The sequence below is a fragment of the Pipistrellus kuhlii genome, unplaced genomic scaffold (assembly GCF_014108245.1).
Source record: "Pipistrellus kuhlii isolate mPipKuh1 unplaced genomic scaffold, mPipKuh1.p scaffold_m20_p_34, whole genome shotgun sequence".
Lineage (NCBI taxonomy): Eukaryota > Metazoa > Chordata > Mammalia > Chiroptera > Vespertilionidae > Pipistrellus > Pipistrellus kuhlii.
Window position 1 is genome coordinate 79,652 of NW_023425534.1, and position 21,371 is coordinate 101,022.

The following is a 21,371-nucleotide window of genomic DNA, read 5'->3' on the forward strand; positions in this document are numbered from 1 at the left end:
AATACGGGTGATGACTTTCCCAACGTAAATAAAGGACAGTCACAGAAGCATATCCCGCCCTCCAGGGTGGGTGCCGCCTGATCCCGCGTCTGCTCGCCAGGGAGGGGCGGGGAGCGGCTGAGCCCACAGCCAGGAGTGTAGGGCAAGCCAGCCACAGGGGTCAGCTCCGCCCCCCCACCAAGGTCACAGAGCTGTCATTTCATTGGTGAGAAGATAGAGGGGCTGAGCTGGGCAGGCCTGGGCCGGCCCAGGGGGGTGGGCTGCTCTGACACACAGTGTCGGGAGGGTCCCCTTGATCACTGCCCCCCAATCTCAGGGCCTCAGTGCAGTGTCGACTCTGCTGCTGCACCCACATCAAGCAGAGCTGAGCCCCAGGTGGTCCAGCACAGGCCGGTGACAAGGCAGGAAGAACAGCCTGGGGGCCACATGGGCCAAAGAGTGCAGGCTGTGTGTGTGTGTGTGTGTGTGTGTGTGTGTGTGTGCAGGTGCAGGTGTGCTGCAGTGTGTACATGCAGGTGCAGTGGTCTGTCATGGAGGTATGGGAATCCATCGCCTGGGTATGCAGGTCCATGCTCTGTGGTGTGTGTGTGTGTGTGCGCGCGCGTGCACCTGTGGGTGTCCTGTGCATGTTCTGAGTGTGCCGAGCTGTGGGCCCTCCCCACAGGCCAGTGGAGACACTTCCTGTAAACATCTGCCAGGGCTGAGCCGCCCGGAGCCCTCCCGCTCCCGGCTCCTCTTGCTCCTCCACCCCAGCACCGGTCTGCGAGGCCCAGGTGCAGGGAGGGGCAGTGCTTCTGCACACCTGGAGCCGCCGGCCGCGGGGGCCCATTTGGTTACAGCTTTTCTCCCTCCTTTGCATGCAGCCCCTGGGGGCCCAGCGAGAGGCCTGTCCCCAGAGGGAGGCTCCCACTCTGTCGGGTGCCAGACCCGGCGGGGGCACCGCCAGCCACGGGCTCCCAACGCTTCCCGCCACACGGTGCCCAGTTCCCAGACGGGCTGAGAGGCACGCCCCCCCTCAGGCTGCCTGTGGGTGCAGGTGGAGCCCCTCCTGACTGCAGATGGCCCCCCCGGGTGGGAGAGACCCGTGTTCTGTGCCCACTCCCGGGCAGGGCAGCTGGAGAGCCCAGGACCCTCTGCAGAGGAATCCTGGGCGTCCCTCCTGCCCTCCCCAAGTGGGTGGATGGGAGGGGCTTGGGCGCCAGCAGGTGACAAGGCCATGGGCAGGAGCTGCTCCAAGCTGTCGGCCAGAGGGACTGGTAGAGTTAGGACGGCCAGCAGCGCCTGCCGTGTGCAGCCTCGGGCTCAGGAAGGGGCTTGGCAGGGGAGGAGGGTTTTGCTAAACAAATCCTCCTCCCCTCCCAGCCCTGCTCACCCTGCCGGGTCCACCGCCGGCCATTGTCATCAGGAGCCGTCTCCGCCATGGCCGGCCTGGCTCTGCTGGGCCTCTGGGCTCTGCTGGGCCTCGGAGCGGGGGGCCCCCTGTGTCTGTCCCGACAGCTCCGGATGCGGGGGGACTATGTGCTGGGGGGGCTCTTCCCCCTGGGCGCGGCCGAGGACGCGGGCGAGGACGCGGGCCTCGGCCCCAGGACCCAGCCCAACACCACCGTGTGCACCAGGTAGGGAGCGGGGCGGGGGCGGGCAGGCGGGAGGCTCCCAGAGGAGGGGGGTGAGGCGCCGTCCCCTGCAGCCCCGTGTGGCCCCAGGTTCTCCTCGCTCGGCCTGCTCTGGGCCCTGGCCATGATGATGGCCGTGGAGGAGATCAACCGGGGGTCGGCCCTGCTGCCCGGCCTGCGCCTGGGCCACGACATCTTCGACACCTGCTCGGAGCCGGTGGTGGCCATGAAGCCCAGCCTGGGGTTCATGGCCGAGGCGGGCGGCCGCGACGTCGCCGCCTACTGTGACTACTCACGGTACCAGCCCCGCGTGCTGGCCGTCATCGGGCCCCACTCCACGGAGCTGGCCCTGGTCACCGGCAAGCTCTTCGGCTTCTTCCTCATGCCCCAGGTGCGCCCCTGTCCCCCCCACACCTCCCACCCCCTCTGGCCTGCCCCAGGGGGTCCCCCCTGTCCCCCGCGCCTCCCACCCCCTCTGGCCTGCCCCAGGTGCGCCCCTGTCCCCCCCACACCTCCCACCCCCTCTGGCCTGCCCCAGGGGGCACCCCCTGCCTCCCCCATGCCACCCACCCCCTCTGGTCACCTCTCACCCCCTCCTTCCAGCCCCAGGGAGTCCCCCCTGTGACCCCCGAACAACCCACCCCCTCCAGTCCACCCCAGGGGACACCCCCTGCCTTCCCCATGCCACCCACCCCCTCCCTCCGGCCCCAGGGGGTCCCCCCTGTCTCCCCCGCACCATCTACCTCCTCCGGCCCGCCCCAGGGGCCCCCATCGGGACACACACCCCCCCCCCGGCCGCCGCAGGTCAGCTACGGGGCCAGCGCAGACCGGCTGAGCGACCGGGAGGCCTTCCCTTCCTTCTTCCGCACGGTGCCCAGCGACCGTGCCCAGGTGGCGGCCGTGGTGGAGCTGCTGCACGCGCTCCAGTGGAACTGGGTGGCCGCCGTGGGCAGCGACGACGAGTACGGCCGGCAGGGCCTGAGCCTCTTCTCCAGCCTGGCCAGCGCCCGGGGCCTCTGCATCGCCCACGAGGGGCTGCTGCGGGCGGCCACGGGGGGCGCCCACGGCCCGCAGCTGGGCGAGGCGCAGGGGCTGCTGCGCCAGGTGAACCAGAGCCGCGTGCAGGTGGTGGTGCTCTTCTCCTCCGCCCGGGCGGCCCGCGCCCTCTTCAGCTTCAGCATCCGCTCCGGGCTGGCGCCCAAGGTGTGGGTGGCCAGCGAGGCCTGGCTGACGTCGGCCCCGGTGCTGTCCCTGCCCGGCCTGGCCCGCGTGGGCACCGTGCTGGGCTTCCTGCAGCGGGGCGCCCCGATGCCCGACTTCCCGGCCTACGTGCACGCCCGCCTGGCCCGGGCCGCGGACCCCGCCTTCTGCGCCTCGCTGGGCGCGGGGCGGCCGGGCCCCGAGGGGCACGTGGCGGGGCCCGGCTGCCCGCAGTGCGACCACGTCTCGCCGGAGGACGTGTCCACCGGCCTCCTGCACCACCAGGCCTTCTCGGCCTACGCCGCCGTGTACAGCGTGGCCCAGGCCCTGCACAACACGCTGCTCTGCACCGCCTCGGGCTGCCCCCCACGCGCGCCCGTGAGGCCCTGGCAGGTGAGGACGAGGGAGCTGGGCCGGCCCCGCGTGTGCCCAAGGGGAGGAGGGGGCAGAGGAGGGGGCCTGGGACTGGCTGCTGGGACAGCCCCGCCCCCCCTGGCTCCCCACCCACTGCCCACACCCCGCCAGCTCCTGGAGAACATGTACAACATGAGCTTCCGGGTGCGGGGCCTGCCGCTGGGGTTCGACGCCAGCGGGAACGTGGACATGGCCTACGACCTGAAGCTCTGGGTGTGGCGGGACCCGGAGCCCGAGCTGCGCACGGTGGGCAGCTTCGACGGCCGCCTGCAGCTGCAGCTGCCCCAGATGCGCTGGCACACGCCCGGGAACACGGTGAGTGCCGGGCCGGGCCCCACCGCACAGCCGCTCAGCGGCAAGGCCCGCCCGCCTGGGGGGGGCGGGGGCGGGGGCGAGGGCGAGGGGGCAGCCGTCCCAGGCCCTGGGGGTGCACCCGGCCTGCGGGCGAGGCCTGAGTCCGAGGCCCCGCTCCAGAGGCCCGTGTCCCAGTGCTCCAGGAAGTGCCAGGAGGGCCAGGTGCGCCGGGTGAAGGGGTTCCACTCCTGCTGCTACGACTGCATGGACTGCAAGGCGGGCAGCTACCGGCGCAGCCCAGGTCAGCCCTTCCGGCCAGCCCCTCCCTGCTGGTGCATGTCGCTGAGCAGGCGTGGGGAGGGCCCCTCAGGGGGAGGACGCACGGCCCAGAGGGTCCTGGCATGTCCTGGCTCAGAGGCGGGAGCCCGAGGCAGAGGCAAGCCGCGCCCCAGCGCCCTCTCCCCTCGGCCCGCAGATGACCTCTCCTGCACCCCGTGCGGCCAGGACCAGTGGTCCCCCGACAGGAGCCTGCGCTGCTTCGCCCGCAGGCCCCGGTGGCTGGCCTGGGGGGAGCCGGCCGTGCTGGTGCTGCTCGCGCTGCTGGCCCTGACACTGGGCCTGGTGCTGGCGGCCCTGGGGCTGTTCGTCCGGCACCGGGACAGCCCCCTGGTGCAGGCCTCGGGCGGGCCGCGGGCCTGCTTCGGCCTGGCCTGCCTGGGCCTGGCCTGCCTCAGCGTCCTCCTGCTGCCCGGCCGGCCCCGGCCCGCCCGCTGCCTGGCCCAGCAGCCGCTGCTGCACCTGCCCCTCACGGGCTGCCTGAGCGCCCTCCTCCTGCGGGCGGCCGAGGTCTTTGTGGAGGCGGAGCTGCCGCCCGGCTGGGCGCACCGGCTGCGCGGGCACCTGCGGGGGCGGAGGGCCTGGCTGGCGGTGCTGCTGGCCATGCTGGCGGAGGCGGCGCTGTGCACCTGGTACCTGGTGGCCTTCCCGCCGGAGGTGGTGACGGACTGGCAGGTGCTGCCCAGGGAGGCGCTGGTGCACTGCCGAGTGCGCTCCTGGGTGGGCTTCGCCCTGGTGCACGCCGGCAACGCCGTGCTGGCCTCGCTCTGCTTCCTCGGCACCTTCCTGGTGCACCGCCAGCCCGGCCGCGGCGAGGGCGCCCGCAGCCTCACCTTCGCCATGCTGGCCTACTTCATCACCTGGGTCTCCTTCGTGCCCCTCTTCGCCAACGTGCACGTGGCCTACCAGCCCGCTGTGCAGATGGGTGCCAGCCTCCTCTGCGTCCTGGGCATCCTGGCCACCTTCCACCTGCCCAGGTGCTGCCTGCTACTGCGGCAGCCGGCGGGCACCCTGCCCGCGTCCTCCCAGGGAGGGGGTCCTGGCGGTGCCGGCGGGCCGGGCGGCAGCAGGGGTGGAGCCCTCGACCCAGCGACCTCGCCCCAGGGCGCCCAGACCTAGCTCCTTCCTGCAGAGCAACCTGCAGGCCCACCCCTAGGTCCTGACCCCAGGCTGACTGCTGCCTGTGACCCAACGCCCGCAGGGCCTGTGCTTGGCCCTGTGAGGTCTCACCACGTGGGCACCAGTCAGGCTGTCCCATCCAGCCAGGCCTGCCCAGGGACCCCACGGCCACACCCAGGCGGAGGGCTCAGGGAAGCCACAGCTGGGTCACCTGCAGGTCAAGCTGGGCATCATTCACCTGGCTGGGCCTAGCCTAGGTCCCCCACCCAGCACCCCTCCGATCACCACTGGGGTGGGAGGTGGGTGAGTGTGCTACAGCCGCCCTAACATGGGCCCCAGTGCAGGACGGAGGCCCCTTGGGGTGGACACCAGCTTCCTCTCCCCCCCGCCCCCCGTCCTGGCTGGAGCCGATAAGAGGGGTAAGCCCACCGCCAGCACCGCGGACAGAGCCTGGCTGGGTGGGGGGTTCAGCACCAAGGCCAGCGCCCGCCGTCAGGACCCCTGGAACCAGGAGCCAGCACCGTGAACAGAAGACGTGGCGCCAGGACCTGGAGGGCTGCTAGCAACTGGCCAGGCCCCGGGGGAGGCTGGCCCAGCCCCCACACAGGAATCTGAGGGAGCTGGCAGGAGGGAGGAGACACAGGCACAGTCAGTCCCATAAAATTAAATGCTTTTTAGTGTTTAAAATAGCATTTACACAGAAGCAGCTCCGTTCACTGTCCGACGCCCTGTGACTTGACACAGCATCTACACGCAGACACGACGCAGTATCCACACTGCAGACACCTGCAGGCCAGCTCGCCGGGAGGAGGCGTGTGCGTGGGGGGGGGGCGGTCACCTGAGGACAGCAGGAGGGCAGGCCGGCCCCTCTCCCCAGACCCGTCCTGCAGCAGCGGGGCATCCGTGGGCCAGGCCAGGCCTCCCGTCTCCCCCTCACCGGCCCCCACGCTCAGACACGCCCTGTGCCTCCACGTGGGGACACACAAACCGCTCCGGCTGCTGCGCGGCTGACCTGGCCACCGCCTCCCACAGGACACGGGCCAAGAAATAAATAAATAAATTACACCGACCCGGGCGGCCAGGGAGGTCTGGGGGCTCCCTTCCAGCCCAGCATGGCCGCCCCAGTCTGAGCAAGAAGCACAGGGCCTGCACACGGGGTGACCGTGGGGACCAGGCCAGGGACCTGTCTGCAGTGCTGGGGGCACACGGGGTCCCCGAGGCCCTCGCCACAGGGCAGGTCAGACCCGCCTGCAGAGGCCCCCCAAGTCCGCATGGCCAGGGCTGCTCTGGCCAGGACAGACGGGCTGCCCCCACGCTGACTAGCCCAGACCCCACAGCACAGCCCCTGCTGCACATGGACAGCTGCCTGACCCCCGACGGCCACAGCTAAGACGAGGCCACACAAGCTCCAGAGGCAGCGCCTCCAGGGGGGACAGCAGGACCCCCAGCCCCACGGCGAGGCCTCCCGGGGGAGGGCACCCCGTCCTCGGTCACATGATGTCGACGAAGAACTCGCAGGGGTTCCCCATGGCCTTCTGGAAGGACTGGCGGCTGCCCGTCAGCTCGGGGGGGACGGCGGCCAGCTCCCGGACGGGGGGCCCCCCCGGCGGCCCGCCCACCACCGAGTACGCCTTCGTCAGGGGGTGCAGCGGGGGGAGCCCCGGGGCGGCGGTGGAGGCCTGGCTGTGCGGGCTGCCGCCGCGGCTGAGCTGGCTGCCGGGACGCTCCCACCAGCCACCGCCGCCCGCCCTGCTCGGGGCCGTGTGGTTGGACTCGCTGCCGCTGCCCCCGGCTCCCGGCCTCCGGTGCTCCTGCTCGCGGCCCGGGGCCCGCCGGCTGCTCCCGCCCGCGCTCCGCGTGGACCCGCTGCTTTTGCTTCCTGGGATGGAGGAAGGGGGGACGGGCTGTCGGTGCCAGGCCTGCCTCTTCCAGACTGAAGGCTGCCGGCACCAGAGACGGGAGGGAGGGGCAGCCATGCAGACACCAGGGCAGGAGCGGACCCGCCCAGAGACACAGGCGCAGCTGCAGCAGGCGGGGGCGGGGGGGGGGGGTGAGGCAGGCAGGGACACGGGGGCCAGCGTGGTGCCCCCACACCTCACTCCGACGCCTGCACCGAAGGCCTGGCCTTGCCCCTGAGAAACTGAGGCTCCCGCTGGACAACCTGGGCCCCCACCCTGACCCCCACCTTCCGCCGGACCCCGGGGCCCTGGCTAACGGCGCGGCCCAGCCTCGTCCGGATTCGCAGAAACACCGGGAGCCCAGGGATGCCGGCCGGCGAGGGACACGCCACGAGGGACGCCGGGCAGGGCCCTGGCTTACCGGCCCCGAGGGTCCAGCCGCTAGTCCTCAGTCTAAGGCTTGCTCAGCACAAAGCAAGGGATACATGAGTTACACACCGGGCCCGCTGGCCCCAGGCAGCCTGCTCTCCTGCCCGGCCGCCCGCCCGGCCTCGCCTGCGGGGTCAGCTGCCTGGCGTCTCCCAGACCCTGGGCCCTCAGGCCAGCCTTCCTCATGGAATGTCTCCCCCATCTCCTCGCTCCCCACATGCCCGGAGGGCGTGGTTATGGGGATGGACGGCCTCTGGCTCCCGCTGTCTGTCCTCCACTGGGTCCTGGAGACCCTCTGTGCTCCCAGCCCAGGCCACCCCCTTCCCTCCCCGTCTCCTGCTTCCTGCCTCCGCCCCCCACCCCAGAGCCTCCAGGCTCCTCCTCCCCACCTCCCTCAGCACTCCTCCCTCGCAAAGGGAGCCCCCCCAGACTCCAAGCACAGAGCAGGCAGAGGGCGGGCATGCAGGGCCGAGGGCGGGCACATGGGCAGAGGGCGGGCACACGGGGCCGAGGGCGGGCACATGGGCAGAGGGCGGGCATGCAGGGCAGAGGGACGGGCACATGGGCAGAGGAGCGGGCACGGGGCCGAGGGCGGGCACATGGGCCGAGGGCGGGCACATGGGCCGAGGGCGGGCACATGGGCAGAGGGCGGGCACGGGGCAGAGGGCGGGCACGCAGGGAGCACAGTAGGGAGTGGGCACCCGCAGGCAGGCTCTCACCTTCGCTCTGCTGGCTCCCGGCACTGCCGCTGCCGTAGCTGAAGCCAGGGTCCTGGTAGGCGGGCGGGAAGCAGGGCGGCGGCCCCGGGTACTGGTAGGGGTAGCCCTGCGCCAGCGGCCAGGGCGCCGGGTGGGGCAGCGGGGCCAGCGTGTCCTGGTCGGAGGCCCCGCTGGAGCCGCTGTTGAGGTTCAGGGCCTCGAGAGCTGCGAGAGGGGAGGCCGGTGAGGGCGGGCTGGTGAGGGCCGGCTGGTGAGGGTGGGCTGTGAGGGCGGGCTGGTGTGAGGGGGGGCTGGTGAGGGCCGGCTGGTGAGGGCGGGCTGTGAGGGCGGGCTGGTGTGAGGGGGGGCTGGTGAGGGCGGGCTGGTGAGGGCGGGTGAGGGCGGGCTGGTGAGGGTGGGCTGGTGTGAGGGCGGGCTGTGAGGGCGGGCTGGTGTGAGGGCGGGCTGGTGAGGGCGGGCTGTGAGGGCGGGCTGTGAGGGCGGGCGGGCGGGTGAGGGCAGGCTGGTGAGGGTGGGTGGGCTGGTGAGGGCGGGCGGGCTGGTGAGGGTGGGCGGGGCTGGCCAGTGAGGGTGGGCAGGCCGGTGAAGGCGGGTGAGGGCGGGTGGGGCCGACCGGTGAGGGTGGGTGGGGCGGGTGGTGAGGGTGGGCGGGGCTGGCCGGTGAGGGTGGGCAGGCCGGTGAAGGCGGGTGAGGGCGGGTGGGGCCGACCGGTGAGGGTGGGTGGGGCGGGTGGTGAGGGTGGGCGGGGCGGTCCGGTGAGGGTGGGTGGGGCGGGTGGTGAGGGTGGGCGGGGCGGTCCGGTGAGGGCGGGAGGGGCGGGCAGGCCCCGGGGACCCCTTTCTCCCCCCGCGCGGCCCCCACTCACTGCTGCACAGGTCCCCGAAGACGTAGTAGCACTGCTCGGAGAAGGTGACCTTGTTCACCGTGTGCCGCAGGAAGCCGCGCTTGAGCATGCCGCTGGCGAACTTGCGCGCCTCCCGCCGCTCCTTGAAGCCCTCCACACGCGTGTACAGCCAGTCCACCACGTCTGCGCCTGCGAGGCTCACGTCAGCCGGGGCGGCCGTGCACGTGTGTGTGTGCGCGTGTGTGTGCGTGTGCACGTGTGTGTGTGTGTGTGTGCACACGTATGTGCAGCCAGTCCACCACGTCCGCGCCTGCGGGGCTCACATCAGCCGGGGCGGCCGTGCACGTGTGTGTGTGTGTGTGTGCGCGTGTGTGTGCGTGTGCACGTGTGTGTGTGTGTGCGCGCGCACCGCCCGCCCGCCCCGGCACGAGGGACGCTCACCGATGACGGCGTTGGCGATGGTGATCTTGAGCCACATGCGGTCACGGATCTCCAGCCCCGAGTCGGGCAGCTGCATGGCCCGGACCACGGCGCCCATGTCACTCTTCACCGTCAGCGGCGCCTCCTCCAGCTCTACAAGCACACCCTCCTCAGCGGACAGGCCGCCGCCCACGGTGCCCGCCGCCCGCGGTGCCCGCCGCCCACGGTGCCCGCCGCCCACGGTGCCCGCCGCCCACGGTGCCCGCCGCCCACGGTGCCCGTCGCCCGCCCTCAGTGCCCGCCGCCCGCGGTGCCCGTCGCCCGCGGTGCCCGTCGCCCGCGGTGCCCGCCGCCCGCGGTGCCCGCCGCCCATGGTGCCCGCCGCCCGCAGTGCCCGCCGCCCGCGGTGCCCGCCGCCCGCGGTGCCCGTCGCCCGCCCGCAGTGCCCGCCGCCCGCGGTGCCCGTCGCCCGCCCGCAGTGCCCGTCGCCCGCGGTGCCCGTCGCCCGCCCGCAGTGCCCGTCGCCCGCGGTGCCCGTCGCCCGCCCGCGGTGCCCGCCGCCCGCGGTGCCCGCCGCCCGCGGTGCCCGCCGCCCGCGGTGCCCGCCGCCCGCCCGCAGTGCCCGTCGCCCGCCCGCGGTGCCCGCCGCCCGCGGTGCCCGTCGCCCGCGGTGCCCGTCGCCCGCAGTGCCCACCGCACCCTCCGAGGCCCGAGCTGGGAGCCCCCGGCCGAGGGAGGGGTGGGGCCGTCTCCTCCTGGAGCTGCTTCCATAGGGTCCCCCACAAACCAGGGGAGGCCGCCCCCACCATGGCCACAGCCCAGGGGGACATCAGCACCCCCCCAGGGCTGTTAGTCGTGTCAGAGGCAGAAAGCAGATGGAGCTCCACACAGGCATCCATACACACATATATGTGCATGCGCATGCACACACGCAGTTGTCTGCCCTGCCACAGAAGACCCCGGGCAGGGCCCAGGCTGGCTCGGCCTCTCAGGCCTCCCCACTGCAGAGGGTGTGCACGGGAGGAGCCTCCGACCGGGGCCCTGCAGCAGCAGGACGGAGGCCGGCAGGGCGCCCCGGGGTGGGGGCCGCACCAGGCGCCTCGGCCTGGCCTGGGCCCTGGGCCTCAGTTCCCGAGCTGAGAGCTGCCGCTTACGTGGGGCGCCAGGCACAGAGCTGGTCAGTGAGGAGGAGCTGGTGCGTGTGACGGCGCTGGAGCAGGGGCTGGTCCCGTAGCGGGGCAGGGCTCCGGTCAGCGCCGCCGTGTGCGACAGCCAGGCGGCCGGGTCGATGGGCCGGACAGGGTCAGCTGGGAGGCCGCAGACGGCAACAAAAAGAAAGATGGACAGGCACAGACAGGACAAAGTGGAGCACAGGGCCAAGCGGAGAGAGGCCGTAGGCCGGCTGGGCACCCCACCCCCAGCCCCACCACCCCCCACCACCCCCCACCCGCCAGCCCTCCCCACCCCCCTACCCTCACCCCCAACCCCCCAACCCCCCCCACCTGCCAGCCCTCCCCACCCCCCTACCCTCACCCCCAACCCCCCAACACTCCCACCCGCCAACCCACGGTCACTCACCCCTTGGGACGGTGAAGTAGCTCCGGGGGGTGGGGTCCCAGCACTTGGCCACCGTGAGGCTGATGGGCCTGCAGGGCAGGGACGGCCGGTCGTGTGGACGAGGACCCGTGTGCCCGGGTGCCCCCCTCACATGCCCCCCGCCTCACCCCGTCTGCCCCCCCTCACCCCGTCTGCCCCCCGTCTGCCCACCGTGGCCCCCTCACCCCGTCTGCCCCCCCCTCACCCCGTCTGCTCCCCGCCTGCCCCCTTCACCCCGTCTGCCCCCCCCTCACCCCGTCTGCTCCCCGTCTGCCCCCTTCACCCCGTCTGCCCCTCCTCACCCCGTCTGCCCCCCGTCTGCCCCCCTCACCCCGTCTGCCCCCCATGGCCCCCCCTCACCCCGTCTGCCCCCCGTCTGCCCCCCTCACCCCGTCTGGGACACGATCTCCCGCAGCACCCGCACGGCGTCGTCGTTGCTCATGTTCTCGAAGTTGACGTCGTTCACCTGGGGGACGGGGTCCGGGCGGTGGGTGGGGGTGGGGGGATGGGGGGGGTGCAGTGGGGGTGGAGGGGTGCAGACCTCTCGCCCCACCGGCCGAGCCCCACCTGCAGCAGCATGTCCCCCGGCTCGATGCGGCCGTCGGCGGCCACGGCCCCGCCCTTCATGATGGAGCCGATGTAGATGCCGCCGTCGCCCCGGTCGTTGCTCTGGCCCACGATGCTGATGCCCAGGAAGTGGTGCCGCTCTGGGGGGGAGCAGTCAGCAGCCCACCCACCCCCGGGCCCCACACCCGCCCTGGTCCCCCACACCCCGCCCTGGTCCCCCACACCCGCCCTGGTCCCCCACACCCGCCCTGGTCCCCCACACCCTGCCCTGGTCCCCCACACCCCGCCCCGGCCCCCCACACCCCGCCCCGGGCCCCCACACCCGCCCCGGCCCCCCACACCCCGCCCCGGGCCCCACACCCGCCCCGGTCCCCCACACCCGCCCCGGCCCCCACACCCCGCCCCAGGCCCCCACACCCCACCCCGGCCCCCACACCCCGCCCTGGTCCCCACACCCACCCCGGTCCCCCACACCCCACCCTGGTCCCCCACACCCCGCCCTGGTCCCCACACCCCGCCCCGTCCCCCACACCCCGCCCAGGCCCCCCACACCCCGCCCCGGCCCCCCACACCCGCCCTGGTCCCCCACACCCTGCCCCGGCCCCCACACCCGCCCCGGCCCCCACACTCCACCCCAGGCCCCTCTGGGCCCCACCCCGGCCCCCCCACCCCCCCCCGGCCCCCGCACTCTGCCCCAGGCCCCTCTGGGCCCCACCCCGGCCCCCACACTCTGCCCCAGGCCCTCACACCCTGCCCCCGGCCCCCCTGGGCCCCGCCCACCCAGGGCACCAGAGCCTCACCCATGTTGAGCGTGACGGTGATGATGTTCAGGGACATGGTGGAGTCGGTGATGCTGCTGAAGGAGGAGGCCTGGAGGGCCGGGCGCGGGTGAGGCTGGGAGGGCAGCACAGACCCCGCCTGCCCGCCCGCCTGTACCTACGCGGTCCGCCTGCCGGAGGCGCTGCTTCCGCCGCCGCCGCTTGTGCTTCCGGATGAGCCGGGAGGAGGTGCTCTGCTCGGTGGAGCTGCTCAGCCTGGGGTTGCAGGTGGCAGGCCAGCGGGGCAGGGCACAAAGGTCAGAGGTCAGAGGTCAGGGGCTGCAGGGGGGCTGCAGGGAGAAGGTGCCCACACACGGGCCTCCCACCCCCTGCACATCGGTGAGGGGCGGGGTCCGGAGGTGGCAGGGGAGGCAGGTGGTGTCTGTCAGAACCTCAGCTCCCGGCTGCACACATCCCGCGCTGCACGTGTGCGACATGCAAACCCCACACCCACGGGTAACATGAGACAACACCACACCAGGTGAGCCACCATGGCCTCCACAATGGCACACACTGGTGCGTGCACCAAGTGCACATGGGCACGCCTATGTGCATCCACACACATGTACACGACACACACACATTCCTGTGAAACACCCGTGCATGCACGTGCACGACACACACCCCACACACCCATGTGCACACACATGCCTACTTGCACACACACCCACAGCCACCACACTGTGCACCCACACAGCCACAATACTCACACACACATACATGCCTGTGCACATGGCCGCACACACCTGCACACATGTCAAAACACAGAGCACACATCTTCGCACATGCCCGCGCACACACGTGCCCACACGCCTGCACACGCACACGTGCCCGCGCACCGGCTCGTGTTGTCGTCCTCATCGGTGTCGATGAAGCTGCTGGACTCGAGCTCACTGCTCAGCAGGGTGGAGGCGCTGTCGGGGGGCAGGCCCAGGTCCCGGCGCCGGTCCCCCCGCGGGTGCCCGTTGGCCCGGGCGGCTGTGGGGACAGGAGGGACGTGAGCCGACGACAGTGGCCCGTGGCCTCCGGGGGCAGCGGGAGGGAGGGGCTGGGGGAGGGCCGGGGCCTCTCCCCAGAGACCCCCGGCGGGCAGGGCGCGGGGGCAGGGGGACTGGGGGGCTGGAGGAGGGCTGGGGCCTCTCCCCAGAGACCCCCGGCGGGCACGGCGCGGGGGCAGGGGGGCTGGGGGGCTGGAGGAGGGCTGGGGCCTCTCCCCAGAGACCCCCGGCGGGCAGGGCGCGGGGGCAGGGGGACTGGGGGGCTGGGGGGAGGGCTGGGGCCTCTCCCCAGAGACGCCCCGGTGGGCAGGGGGGCTGGGGGGCTGGAGGAGGGCTGGGGCCTCTCCCCAGAGACCCCCGGCGGGCAGGGTGCGGGGGCAGCGGGAGGGAGGGGCTGGGGGAGGGCCGGGGCCTCTCCTCAGAGACCCCAGGCGGGCAGGGTGCGGGGGCAGCGGGAGGGAGGGGCTGGGGGAGGGCCGGGGCCTCTCCTCAGAGACCCCAGGCGGGCAGGGTGCGGGGGCAGCGGGAGGGAGGGGCTGGGGGAGGGCCGGGGCCTCTCCCCAGAGACCCCCGGCGGGCAGGGCGCGGGGGCAGGGGGACTGGGGGGCTGGAGGAGGGCTGGGGCCTCTCCCCAGAGACCCCCGGCGGGCAGGGCGCGGGGGCAGGGGGACTGGGGGGCTGGAGGAGGGCTGGGGCCTCTCCCCAGAGACGCCCCGGTGGGCAGGGGGACTGGGGGGCTGGAGGAGGGCTGGGGCCTCTCCCCAGAGACGCCCCGGTGGGCAGGGGGGCTGGGGGGTGTGGCCGTTACCCTCCTCCCGGTTCCGGTGTCGGGCTCGCTCCCGCCGATGGCTGACCATGGACTCGGTGCCCGTCTCGTTGTCCATCCCATCGCGGCTGCTGGCCACGTTCGGGCTGTGCCGACAAGAGTGCTGGGCAGACGGGGCCCCCAGGGCCGGGACCCTTTCGGCCCTTGCCTCCCCCCTGCCCGGCGAGACCCTGACCCCACCCACCTGCTCAGCTGCCCGCCCCCCGACAGCCAGGACCCACAGGACATGGGCTCAGTCCCCCCAGTTCTTACTGGAACGATGGGGGCCGGGAGTCCCCGATGCCACCCATCCGCTCCAGGGCGGGGGGCAGGTCGGCGTGGCCGTCGGTGGCCTGAGAGCCCGAGTCCGAGTGCGCGCCCTCCGCCAGGACCAGCTGCGGGGACAGTGAGGCTCAGCGGAGCCCAGGGCCCAGCCCCCTCCGGTCCTGGGGCCCCCACCTCAGCCAACGCCCCTGCCAACGCCCCCAGGCTCACCCAGGAGACCACTCGGCCATTGAAGCAGGGCAGCCGGGCATTGTCCGCAGAGATCTCCTCCTTCACCACCCTGCAGGCAACACACCCGTGAGCCCCCTCATCCCCCCCCCACAGACACAGACACACCACACACAGACACAGACACACACACAGACACACACCACACACACACACACACACCACACACACACAGACACACACAGAGACACACACACACCACACACAGACACACACACACACCACACACACAGAGACACCACACACATAGACACACACAGAGACACCACACACAGACACACACCACACACACAGAGACACACAGACACACACACACACCACACAGACACACACACACCACAAACAGACAGACACACACAGAGAGACACACAGAGACACACACACCACACACAGACACACAGACACACAGACCACACACACACACACTACACACACACCACACACAGACACACACACAGAGACACACACACCACAGACACAGACACACACAGAGACACACACACACCACACACACAGACACACACACACCACACACAGACACAGACACACACACCACACACACACCACACACACAGACACAGACACACACACCACACACACAGACACACACACACACCACACACACAGACACACACACACACCACACAAACACAGACACACACACAGACACACACACAGACACACACACACACCACACACACACAGAGACACACACACCACACACACAGACACACACACACACACACCACACATACACAGACACACAGACACAGACACACCACACATACACAGACACACACAGACACACAGACACAGACACAGACACAGACACAGACACACACACACACACACACACACACACGGCCGCTCTCCCCAGGGTGCTCCCAGAGAAGCCCCCTCCGACCAGGTGCCCAGCACATGCCCAGCTGTCAGTCTGTGTGGCTGTCCCGCCCCCACATTCTCTTCCTGGGCTCTAGTGCTCCTGCAGACCCCGGCCTCACACCTGCACCTCCAGGCCGCCTAGCTCTGTGTGCGCCCAGGGGAAGAGCTTCGTCTGGCTTCTCCTCTGCACGCCCCTCAGCCCAGCACAGGACACCATGGACACAGGCAGGTCGAGATGGCTCAGTACACGCACCCCTCATGTATACCACACGCACACGCACACGCACACGCACACGCACACGCCCGCCCGCCCAGGGAGACAAGCAGACCCCACTTGCTGCACCTGCTCAACTCCGGGCCTGAGAGGCCAGCTGGGCCCACTGAGCGGTCAGCGAGCCCCTCCCTGACTCTGCACAGTGGCCAGACCCACTGCACAGCGGGCAGCCAGGCCTATTTCTTTATTATCATCTCTAAACGTTTTTGTTGATTCCAAAGAGGAAGGGAGAGGGAGAGAGAGACAGAAACATCAAGGATGGGAGAGAATCGGATCAGCTGCCTCATGCTCGCCCCACACGAGGGAGCAGCCTGCAGCCTGCAGACGTGCCCTGACCGGGAACTGAACCGCGACCTGCTGGTTCACAGGCCGACACTCAACCAGAGCCACGCCAGCTGGACACCAGGCCCATGACCCCGGGGCTCAGAAACAGGTGCGTGTGGGGGTCAAGGTTTCAGGCCCCGAGGTAAGGGGAGCAGCAGCCAGCACAGCTGGCAGGGGCCCTGGGCAGGCCAGGCAGGTGGGGCCTGCAGCTGAGGGACCGAGACGCCTTCCCACCCAGCACCGCGGGCTCTCCACGCCGAGGACCATGCCCAGCGGAGACGGGGCCAGGGCACAGGGCAGGAGGCAGCCTCACCAGGCGGGTCCTGGGCAGCAGCAGGTGGCAGGAGCCCCCAGGGCTGGCACCCTGGGGTCCTGACCAGGGAGCACAGCTTCACACACAGGGAGGGGGCCCTGGACCCTGGGGCAGCGCAGGCTGAGGAGACAGGCCAGCCTGGGGGGAGGGGGCACCCCCAGACGCCTTTAGGGCCAGCCCCACAGGCATCCCTAAGCTGGGCACCTCAGCCTGCAGAGGAGGTCCCTTCTCAGGACCTCATGGCCCCACATCTGCTGCCCCCACTCAGTCCGCAGCCCTGCAGACCCAGGGAGGCCGTGACGCAGCCCAGACCCGAGGCTGGCACCACAGGAAGACCTGGGGTGGGGCGGGGACATGGGGACCCGCCAGCTGCAGCTGACTGACCAGGGGGAGGGGGGAAGGAGGGGGGAGGGGGCCTCATCCCCACACTGCCACACCAAGCTCCGCCCCTTTCTGATTCACCCACAGGGAGGCACCCCCTTCCACAGGCACACGGCTCCCTCAGAGGCTCAGGAGCACCCAAGCCCCTCCTGCCCGCCTGGCCAGGACCTCCCCATGACCTCCCACCAAGGGCTGCCTGAGGCACAGGGCCCTCCCGGCCCTCAGAGGCCCTGCTCCCCGGCCCTCGCCAGCCTGAGCACCCGTCCGCACCCCGTCTACACGTGTGACAGAGCATCCTGCGTCCACCGGGGGGCAGGGCGACCGGGCCCCACAGGCCCAGCCCAGCGTGGCCGGGACCAGAGGGAGGAGGGCACCGATGGAGGAGGAGCCGCTGGAGCCCCCAGGGCAAACGGCTCAGGCTCCCCTCCTCCGGGAGTGCCCCATGCTGGCGGGGAGCCGGGGGCAGCACCTCCTGACAGCCCTGAGGCGCTCTGCCCAGCGAGGCCTCCACAGCATCTCCTCGGAGGCCGCCCAGGCACCCCTCACCCGCCAGCCCTGCAGGCCCACCCTGGGGGCCGAGTGTGGCCAGGGCCCAGGAGGACCCGAGGGGCCAGCCCCCCCTTGGGCAGCTCGAGGGGCGTCCACAGGGGCACAGGGTCCCCATCCTCTCCTCCCGCCACAGGGCAGGGAGCTGGCAGAGAGCTGGCACAGGGCAGGGGAGGAAGGGGTGTCCCCAAGCCCAAAAAGAGCCCCCCAGAGTCCAGGGAAGGGGGCTCTGTGCCCCACGTCCTGCCACAAGCTTGGGGGGGGGGACCAACACCTCCTGGGCTACTGGCCCCAAATGGCACCGCTACGGAGAGCAGAGTGGGACAGTCAGGCCCCACCCAGCCCCATCCAGGCCCGTAAGCAGGCGGCCCAGAGACCAGAGGTAGCGGCCCTGGAGGGGCTGTGAGCCCAGGACCCTCCGAGTCACGGAACTGAGGGCTCCCTCTTCCCCACACCACACCCCCACAGGCCAGGTCAGAGCAGCTGACATGCATGGGAAAGTGGGGGGCAGGGGCAGGACCCCTCTACCCACCTGGCCAAGGACACCCATGGGAAGACGCTCCCTCCCCTCACTCCGTGGCCAGGACAGACTCAGGGAACTCCAGCCCCGCCCGCAGTGGGGCGTGGGTTGGGGCGGAGCAGGAGGCCCGGCTCACCAGGGTGCTCTCACAGCTTTCCACTGAGGCCGCCCTGTCACGGACCTGCCCGCCCGCCCCACACCTCCAGTCACGTCCGCTAGGCACCCAGTCTCACTCGCACTGAAGTGTAACAGATCACCCCTCCCAGCGGGAGCCAGCCCGCCGAATACACGGCTACAGGCGGGCACTCCGGGGGCTCTGCAGACAGAGCTGAGGGGCAGCGGAGGGGGTTCTTCGGGGGCCTGGTGGCCAGGGACCCGGGAGGACATACGCCAGCCCGTGCTGTCTGCCCAAACCCATTCCCCTGCTGACCCCCCTCAAACCCAGGGCTGCCCCATCTCCCAGCGGGCCCTGCTCGCTGCCCCACGCCCAGCCACTTCCAGGCCTGAAGAACTCCAGGGCTGCTCCAGCCGTCTGCCCACCCTCCTCCCAGGCCAGGGACCCACGTGGCCTGCAAACCCCCAGCAGGCCGGCCTCTGCAGGGTGTGCGTGTGGGGTGGGTGACCCATGGCTCTGGCCCCAGGACAAAAACTGGGACCTGGGCACACGCCCTGGCACAGGCTCGGTGTGGCTTCGGTTGGTGACAGAGGTGTGTGTGAGCTCGGTAACCTCTGCGAAAGCAGTAAACTGAGCCACACTGGGCCGGCTGAGCGTCCACCTATGAACCAGGAAGTCAGGGTTCAATTCCAGGTCAGGGCACAGGCCGGGGTTGTGGGCTCTGACTCTCTCATCGTGAATGTTTCTATCGCTCTTGCCTCTCCCTTCCGAGAGGAAGGGAGAGGCAAGAGCGATAGCCCTTCCTCTCGGAAACCAGTGAAAACATACTTTAAAAATAAACACGGAATAACAGACTAAGCTGAAAACGAAAGTGCCCTTTCACACGGCAGACGGTCACGGCCACAGCAGCCCGGACCCCGAGGGGCAGCCCCCGGGGGCTGCGAGGGGCTCGGGAGGCCCCACTGCAGGCCGGCCCCATGCGGCTCCTGAGCCGAGCCAGCAGGAAGGCCGGCCACCCAGGCCGGGGCGTCCTGCTGTCCGTCCGAGGCCGCCAGGGACACACCCACCCAATCCCGCCCCTTAGTTGGGGGTGTGGGGGGGGCAGCAGAGTCCAGTTGTCCAAACTCCCCCAGGTCCTCAGGAGCTGCACAGTGGCCCCGGCCTGACCCGGCCTGGCTGCCCAGGGCCCGGGCCAACCACAGGATCCAGGAAGTGGCCTCAATGTCAAAGTCCCCGGACACGGCCCCACACAAGGACGTGGGCACACCTGCTCGGCCCACGGCCCGGCCCCCCTCCCCGGCCCTGCCGAGCGGGGGACTCGGGTTACCGGTGGCCGAGCCAGGTCAGGCCTGGAGCCCACAGCCCGCCGCCCGCTCCCGGCCCCGGGGGCCAGGCCAGCGCCCGTGGGGAGTCCTCTCCACAGACGGCCCCCAGGACCGGGCGCTGGAGGCTGACGGGAGCCCGCTCCCAGGACACCGAGTGCCGTGTGGCCCGGCGGGGACAGAGGCCCAATGGCAAGCCACCCAGGGCGGGCGTGGGTGGAGTGACCCTTGACCTCTGCACTGACCTCCGGATCCCGGAAGAGTGGGGCCAGGGGTAGGCTGTCCTGAGCCTCCAGACAGATCCGTACCCCTGTGCCAGGTCCCGAGTTCCCTCCCCACCCTAACCAGGGACCCACCCCTTCCCCAACGACACTCCCACTCCGTGAATGTTCCTGGGACCCCAGGCTCCCCGAGGCACAGCTCTCCAGGCACCTGTGCGCCCCCCAACACACACACACACACACACACACACACACACACACACACACACAGGGGGCGGCGGCCCTGAGTCTGAGCGGTCCCACATGGGGCCACAGACTGAACCCGGAGGTTACACCGGGCCCGGGGCGGGAGGGGGAGCAGGACGCCGCTGCCCGCCGCCCTGGGTCCTCGGCTCCGGGGCCCCACGTGCCTCCGCGCGGGGCACGGACAGGTGGACACACACCGTGCGGGGCGGAGGATCGGCCCCGGCCCCGGCCCCGGCCCCGCCCGCGCGGACAGGTGCCGCCCGCCGCCCGGCCGGCCCGGGCACCCACCCGAAGTCCTGGTCCATGGACTTGAAGAAGAACTTGTAGGCGTGCACCGGCCGGTTGCTGAGCACGCCCTTGAAGTCGGCCAGCGTGACGCGCTCGGGCGCCACGGGCAGCTTCACCAGGTACGGCGTCTCCTCCTCGTCCATGTGGTAGATGATCTTGGTCTCCGCCATGGCGCGGCGGCGGCGTCAGGCCCGGCCCGGGCACCGCCGCGGGCGCCTCCCCGCCGCCGGCCTGCGCCCCGCCCGCCCGCCCGCCGCTCCCGGCCCGGCCGCCCCGGCCCCGGCCCCGGCCGCGCCCGCCCCGCCGCCCCCCGCTCCGCGCGCGCCTCGCCTGCTGCCCCGCGGCCGGCGGCCGCCCATCCGCCGCGCCCGGGACGCCGCTGGGAGCGCTCCAGGCCCGGCCGCGTCCTGCGCCCGCCGCCCCCTCGGGCCGCGCAGTTCCAGGGACGCCCAGCGGCGCTGCGCGCGGCCCGCGGGGGGCGCCCGAGAGCGCGGCGGCGCTGGCGTCACGGGCGGGGGCGGGGCTGCGCAGGCGCGGGAGGCGGGGCGCGTGGGGACCGGGCTGCGCAGGCGCGGGAGGCGGGGCGCGCCGGGGGCGGGGCTGCGCGGGCGCAGGAGGCGGGGCGCGCGGGGCCGGGGCTGCGCAGGCGCGGGAGGCGGGGCGCGCCGGGGGCGGGGCTGCGCGGGAGGCGGGGCGCGCGGGGCGGAGCGGTGTGCGCGCAGCTCGCGAGGCCTTGGCCGCGCGCTCCGTAGCCGGACCCCCGCCTCCAGCCCCGCGCGCCGGGCGCCCGCGACGCGCTCTGGGCCCGGGCTGCCGCGCGTGGACAGACGGGGCGCGCCAGGGGCAGGAAGTGGGTGGGACGCCCCGCATGTCGCGCCCCGAGCTGTGGGAAGGGAGACCCCGCCCCGCCTCGCCGGGACCCCTCCGGAGCGCGGCGGGCACCTCTGACACCGGCCCTCCGGCCCTCGGAGAGCCCCCTGGTCCGCGGGGCTGAGACCCGAGGCTGCGGGGCCCTAAGGGGGCTGAGGACCCTGTCGCCCCGGCAGGGAGCGGAGGACACCGGCAGCCTGCGCCCCCGCCGCCCCCTCCCAGCCCCGACATGGCTCCCCCGTTGCCGGTGCCCACGGGGCTGAGAAACACGGTCCATTGGGTGCGGGGAGGGCTCGGCGTGCAGGTGTGAGCACACGGGTGTGATGCCGAGGTGACAGCGGGGGTCGCGGGGAGGGGTCACCACGCAGCTCCAGGCGCGCACTGTGCAGAGGTGCCCAGGCCGCAGGTGAAGGGTCCCCCACCCCAGCCGCTGTCACTCAAACAAGCAAGCCTGAGGCCCTCCTCAAGGGAGACCCTGAGCAGCG

General features: G+C 71.9%; 2 protein-coding genes across 7 annotated transcripts; one reads left to right on the forward strand and one right to left on the reverse strand.

Annotated features, from left to right (window-relative positions):
• The first annotated feature begins 169 nt into the window (after positions 1 to 169).
• Positions 170 to 5,668, forward strand: TAS1R3 (taste 1 receptor member 3). 4 transcript variants are annotated; one of them, XM_036460953.2, is made up of 6 exons: positions 170 to 1,616; positions 1,704 to 2,004; positions 2,418 to 3,206; positions 3,339 to 3,542; positions 3,702 to 3,822; positions 3,997 to 5,668. In XM_036460953.2, the coding sequence occupies exons 1-6, from the start codon at positions 1,420 to 1,422 to the stop codon at positions 4,974 to 4,976; spliced, it is 2,592 nt and encodes an 863-aa protein (XP_036316846.1). In that variant the 5' UTR covers positions 170 to 1,419; the 3' UTR covers positions 4,977 to 5,668. The 4 variants fall into 4 exon arrangements, with proteins under 4 accessions (XP_036316846.1, XP_036316845.1, XP_045426458.1 ...); XM_036460952.2 differs by having other exon boundaries at positions 2,418 to 3,542; XM_045570502.1 differs by having other exon boundaries at positions 3,339 to 3,822.
• Positions 5,630 to 20,278, reverse strand: DVL1 (dishevelled segment polarity protein 1). 3 transcript variants are annotated; one of them, XM_045570513.1, is made up of 16 exons: positions 20,017 to 20,277; positions 14,567 to 14,636; positions 14,345 to 14,466; positions 14,075 to 14,178; positions 13,108 to 13,246; positions 12,391 to 12,484; positions 12,251 to 12,320; positions 11,451 to 11,590; positions 11,273 to 11,349; positions 10,866 to 10,933; positions 10,442 to 10,594; positions 9,309 to 9,440; positions 8,889 to 9,056; positions 8,023 to 8,226; positions 7,296 to 7,333; positions 6,715 to 6,855 (listed from the first exon to the last, which is right to left on the reverse strand). In XM_045570513.1, exons 1-15 carry the CDS (start codon positions 20,184 to 20,186, stop codon positions 7,323 to 7,325), a joined length of 1,722 nt encoding a protein of 573 aa, XP_045426469.1. In that variant the 5' UTR covers positions 20,187 to 20,277; the 3' UTR covers positions 6,715 to 6,855; positions 7,296 to 7,322. The 3 variants fall into 3 exon arrangements, with proteins under 3 accessions (XP_045426468.1, XP_036316874.1, XP_045426469.1); XM_045570512.1 differs by lacking the exon at positions 7,296 to 7,333 and having other exon boundaries at positions 5,630 to 6,855; positions 10,517 to 10,594; positions 20,017 to 20,278; XM_036460981.2 differs by lacking the exon at positions 7,296 to 7,333 and having other exon boundaries at positions 5,630 to 6,855.
• Positions 20,279 to 21,371: the final 1,093 nt, after the last annotated feature.

Bases quoted from the DNA above. Each gene is read 5' to 3' on its own strand.
- TAS1R3 (XM_045570501.1), top strand. From the start codon at position 1,420: ATGGCCGGCCTGGCTCTGCTGGGCCTCTGGGCTCTGCTGGGCCTCGGA. The intron at 1,617-1,703 runs GTAGGGAGCGGG...GTGTGGCCCCAG, and splicing joins AACACCACCGTGTGCACCAG to GTTCTCCTCGCTCGGCCTGC. The intron at 3,823-3,996 runs GTCAGCCCTTCC...CTCGGCCCGCAG, and splicing joins CAGCTACCGGCGCAGCCCAG to ATGACCTCTCCTGCACCCCG.
- DVL1 (XM_036460981.2), bottom strand. From the start codon at position 20,186: ATGGCGGAGACCAAGATCATCTACCACATGGACGAGGAGGAGACGCCG. The intron at 10,934-11,272 runs GTGAGGGGGGCA...CCTGCCCTGCAG, and splicing joins GAGATCGTGTCCCAGACGGG to GCCCATCAGCCTCACGGTGG. The intron at 6,856-8,022 runs GTGAGAGCCTGC...CCTCCATCCCAG, and splicing joins CGGGAGCCAGCAGAGCGAAG to GAAGCAAAAGCAGCGGGTCC.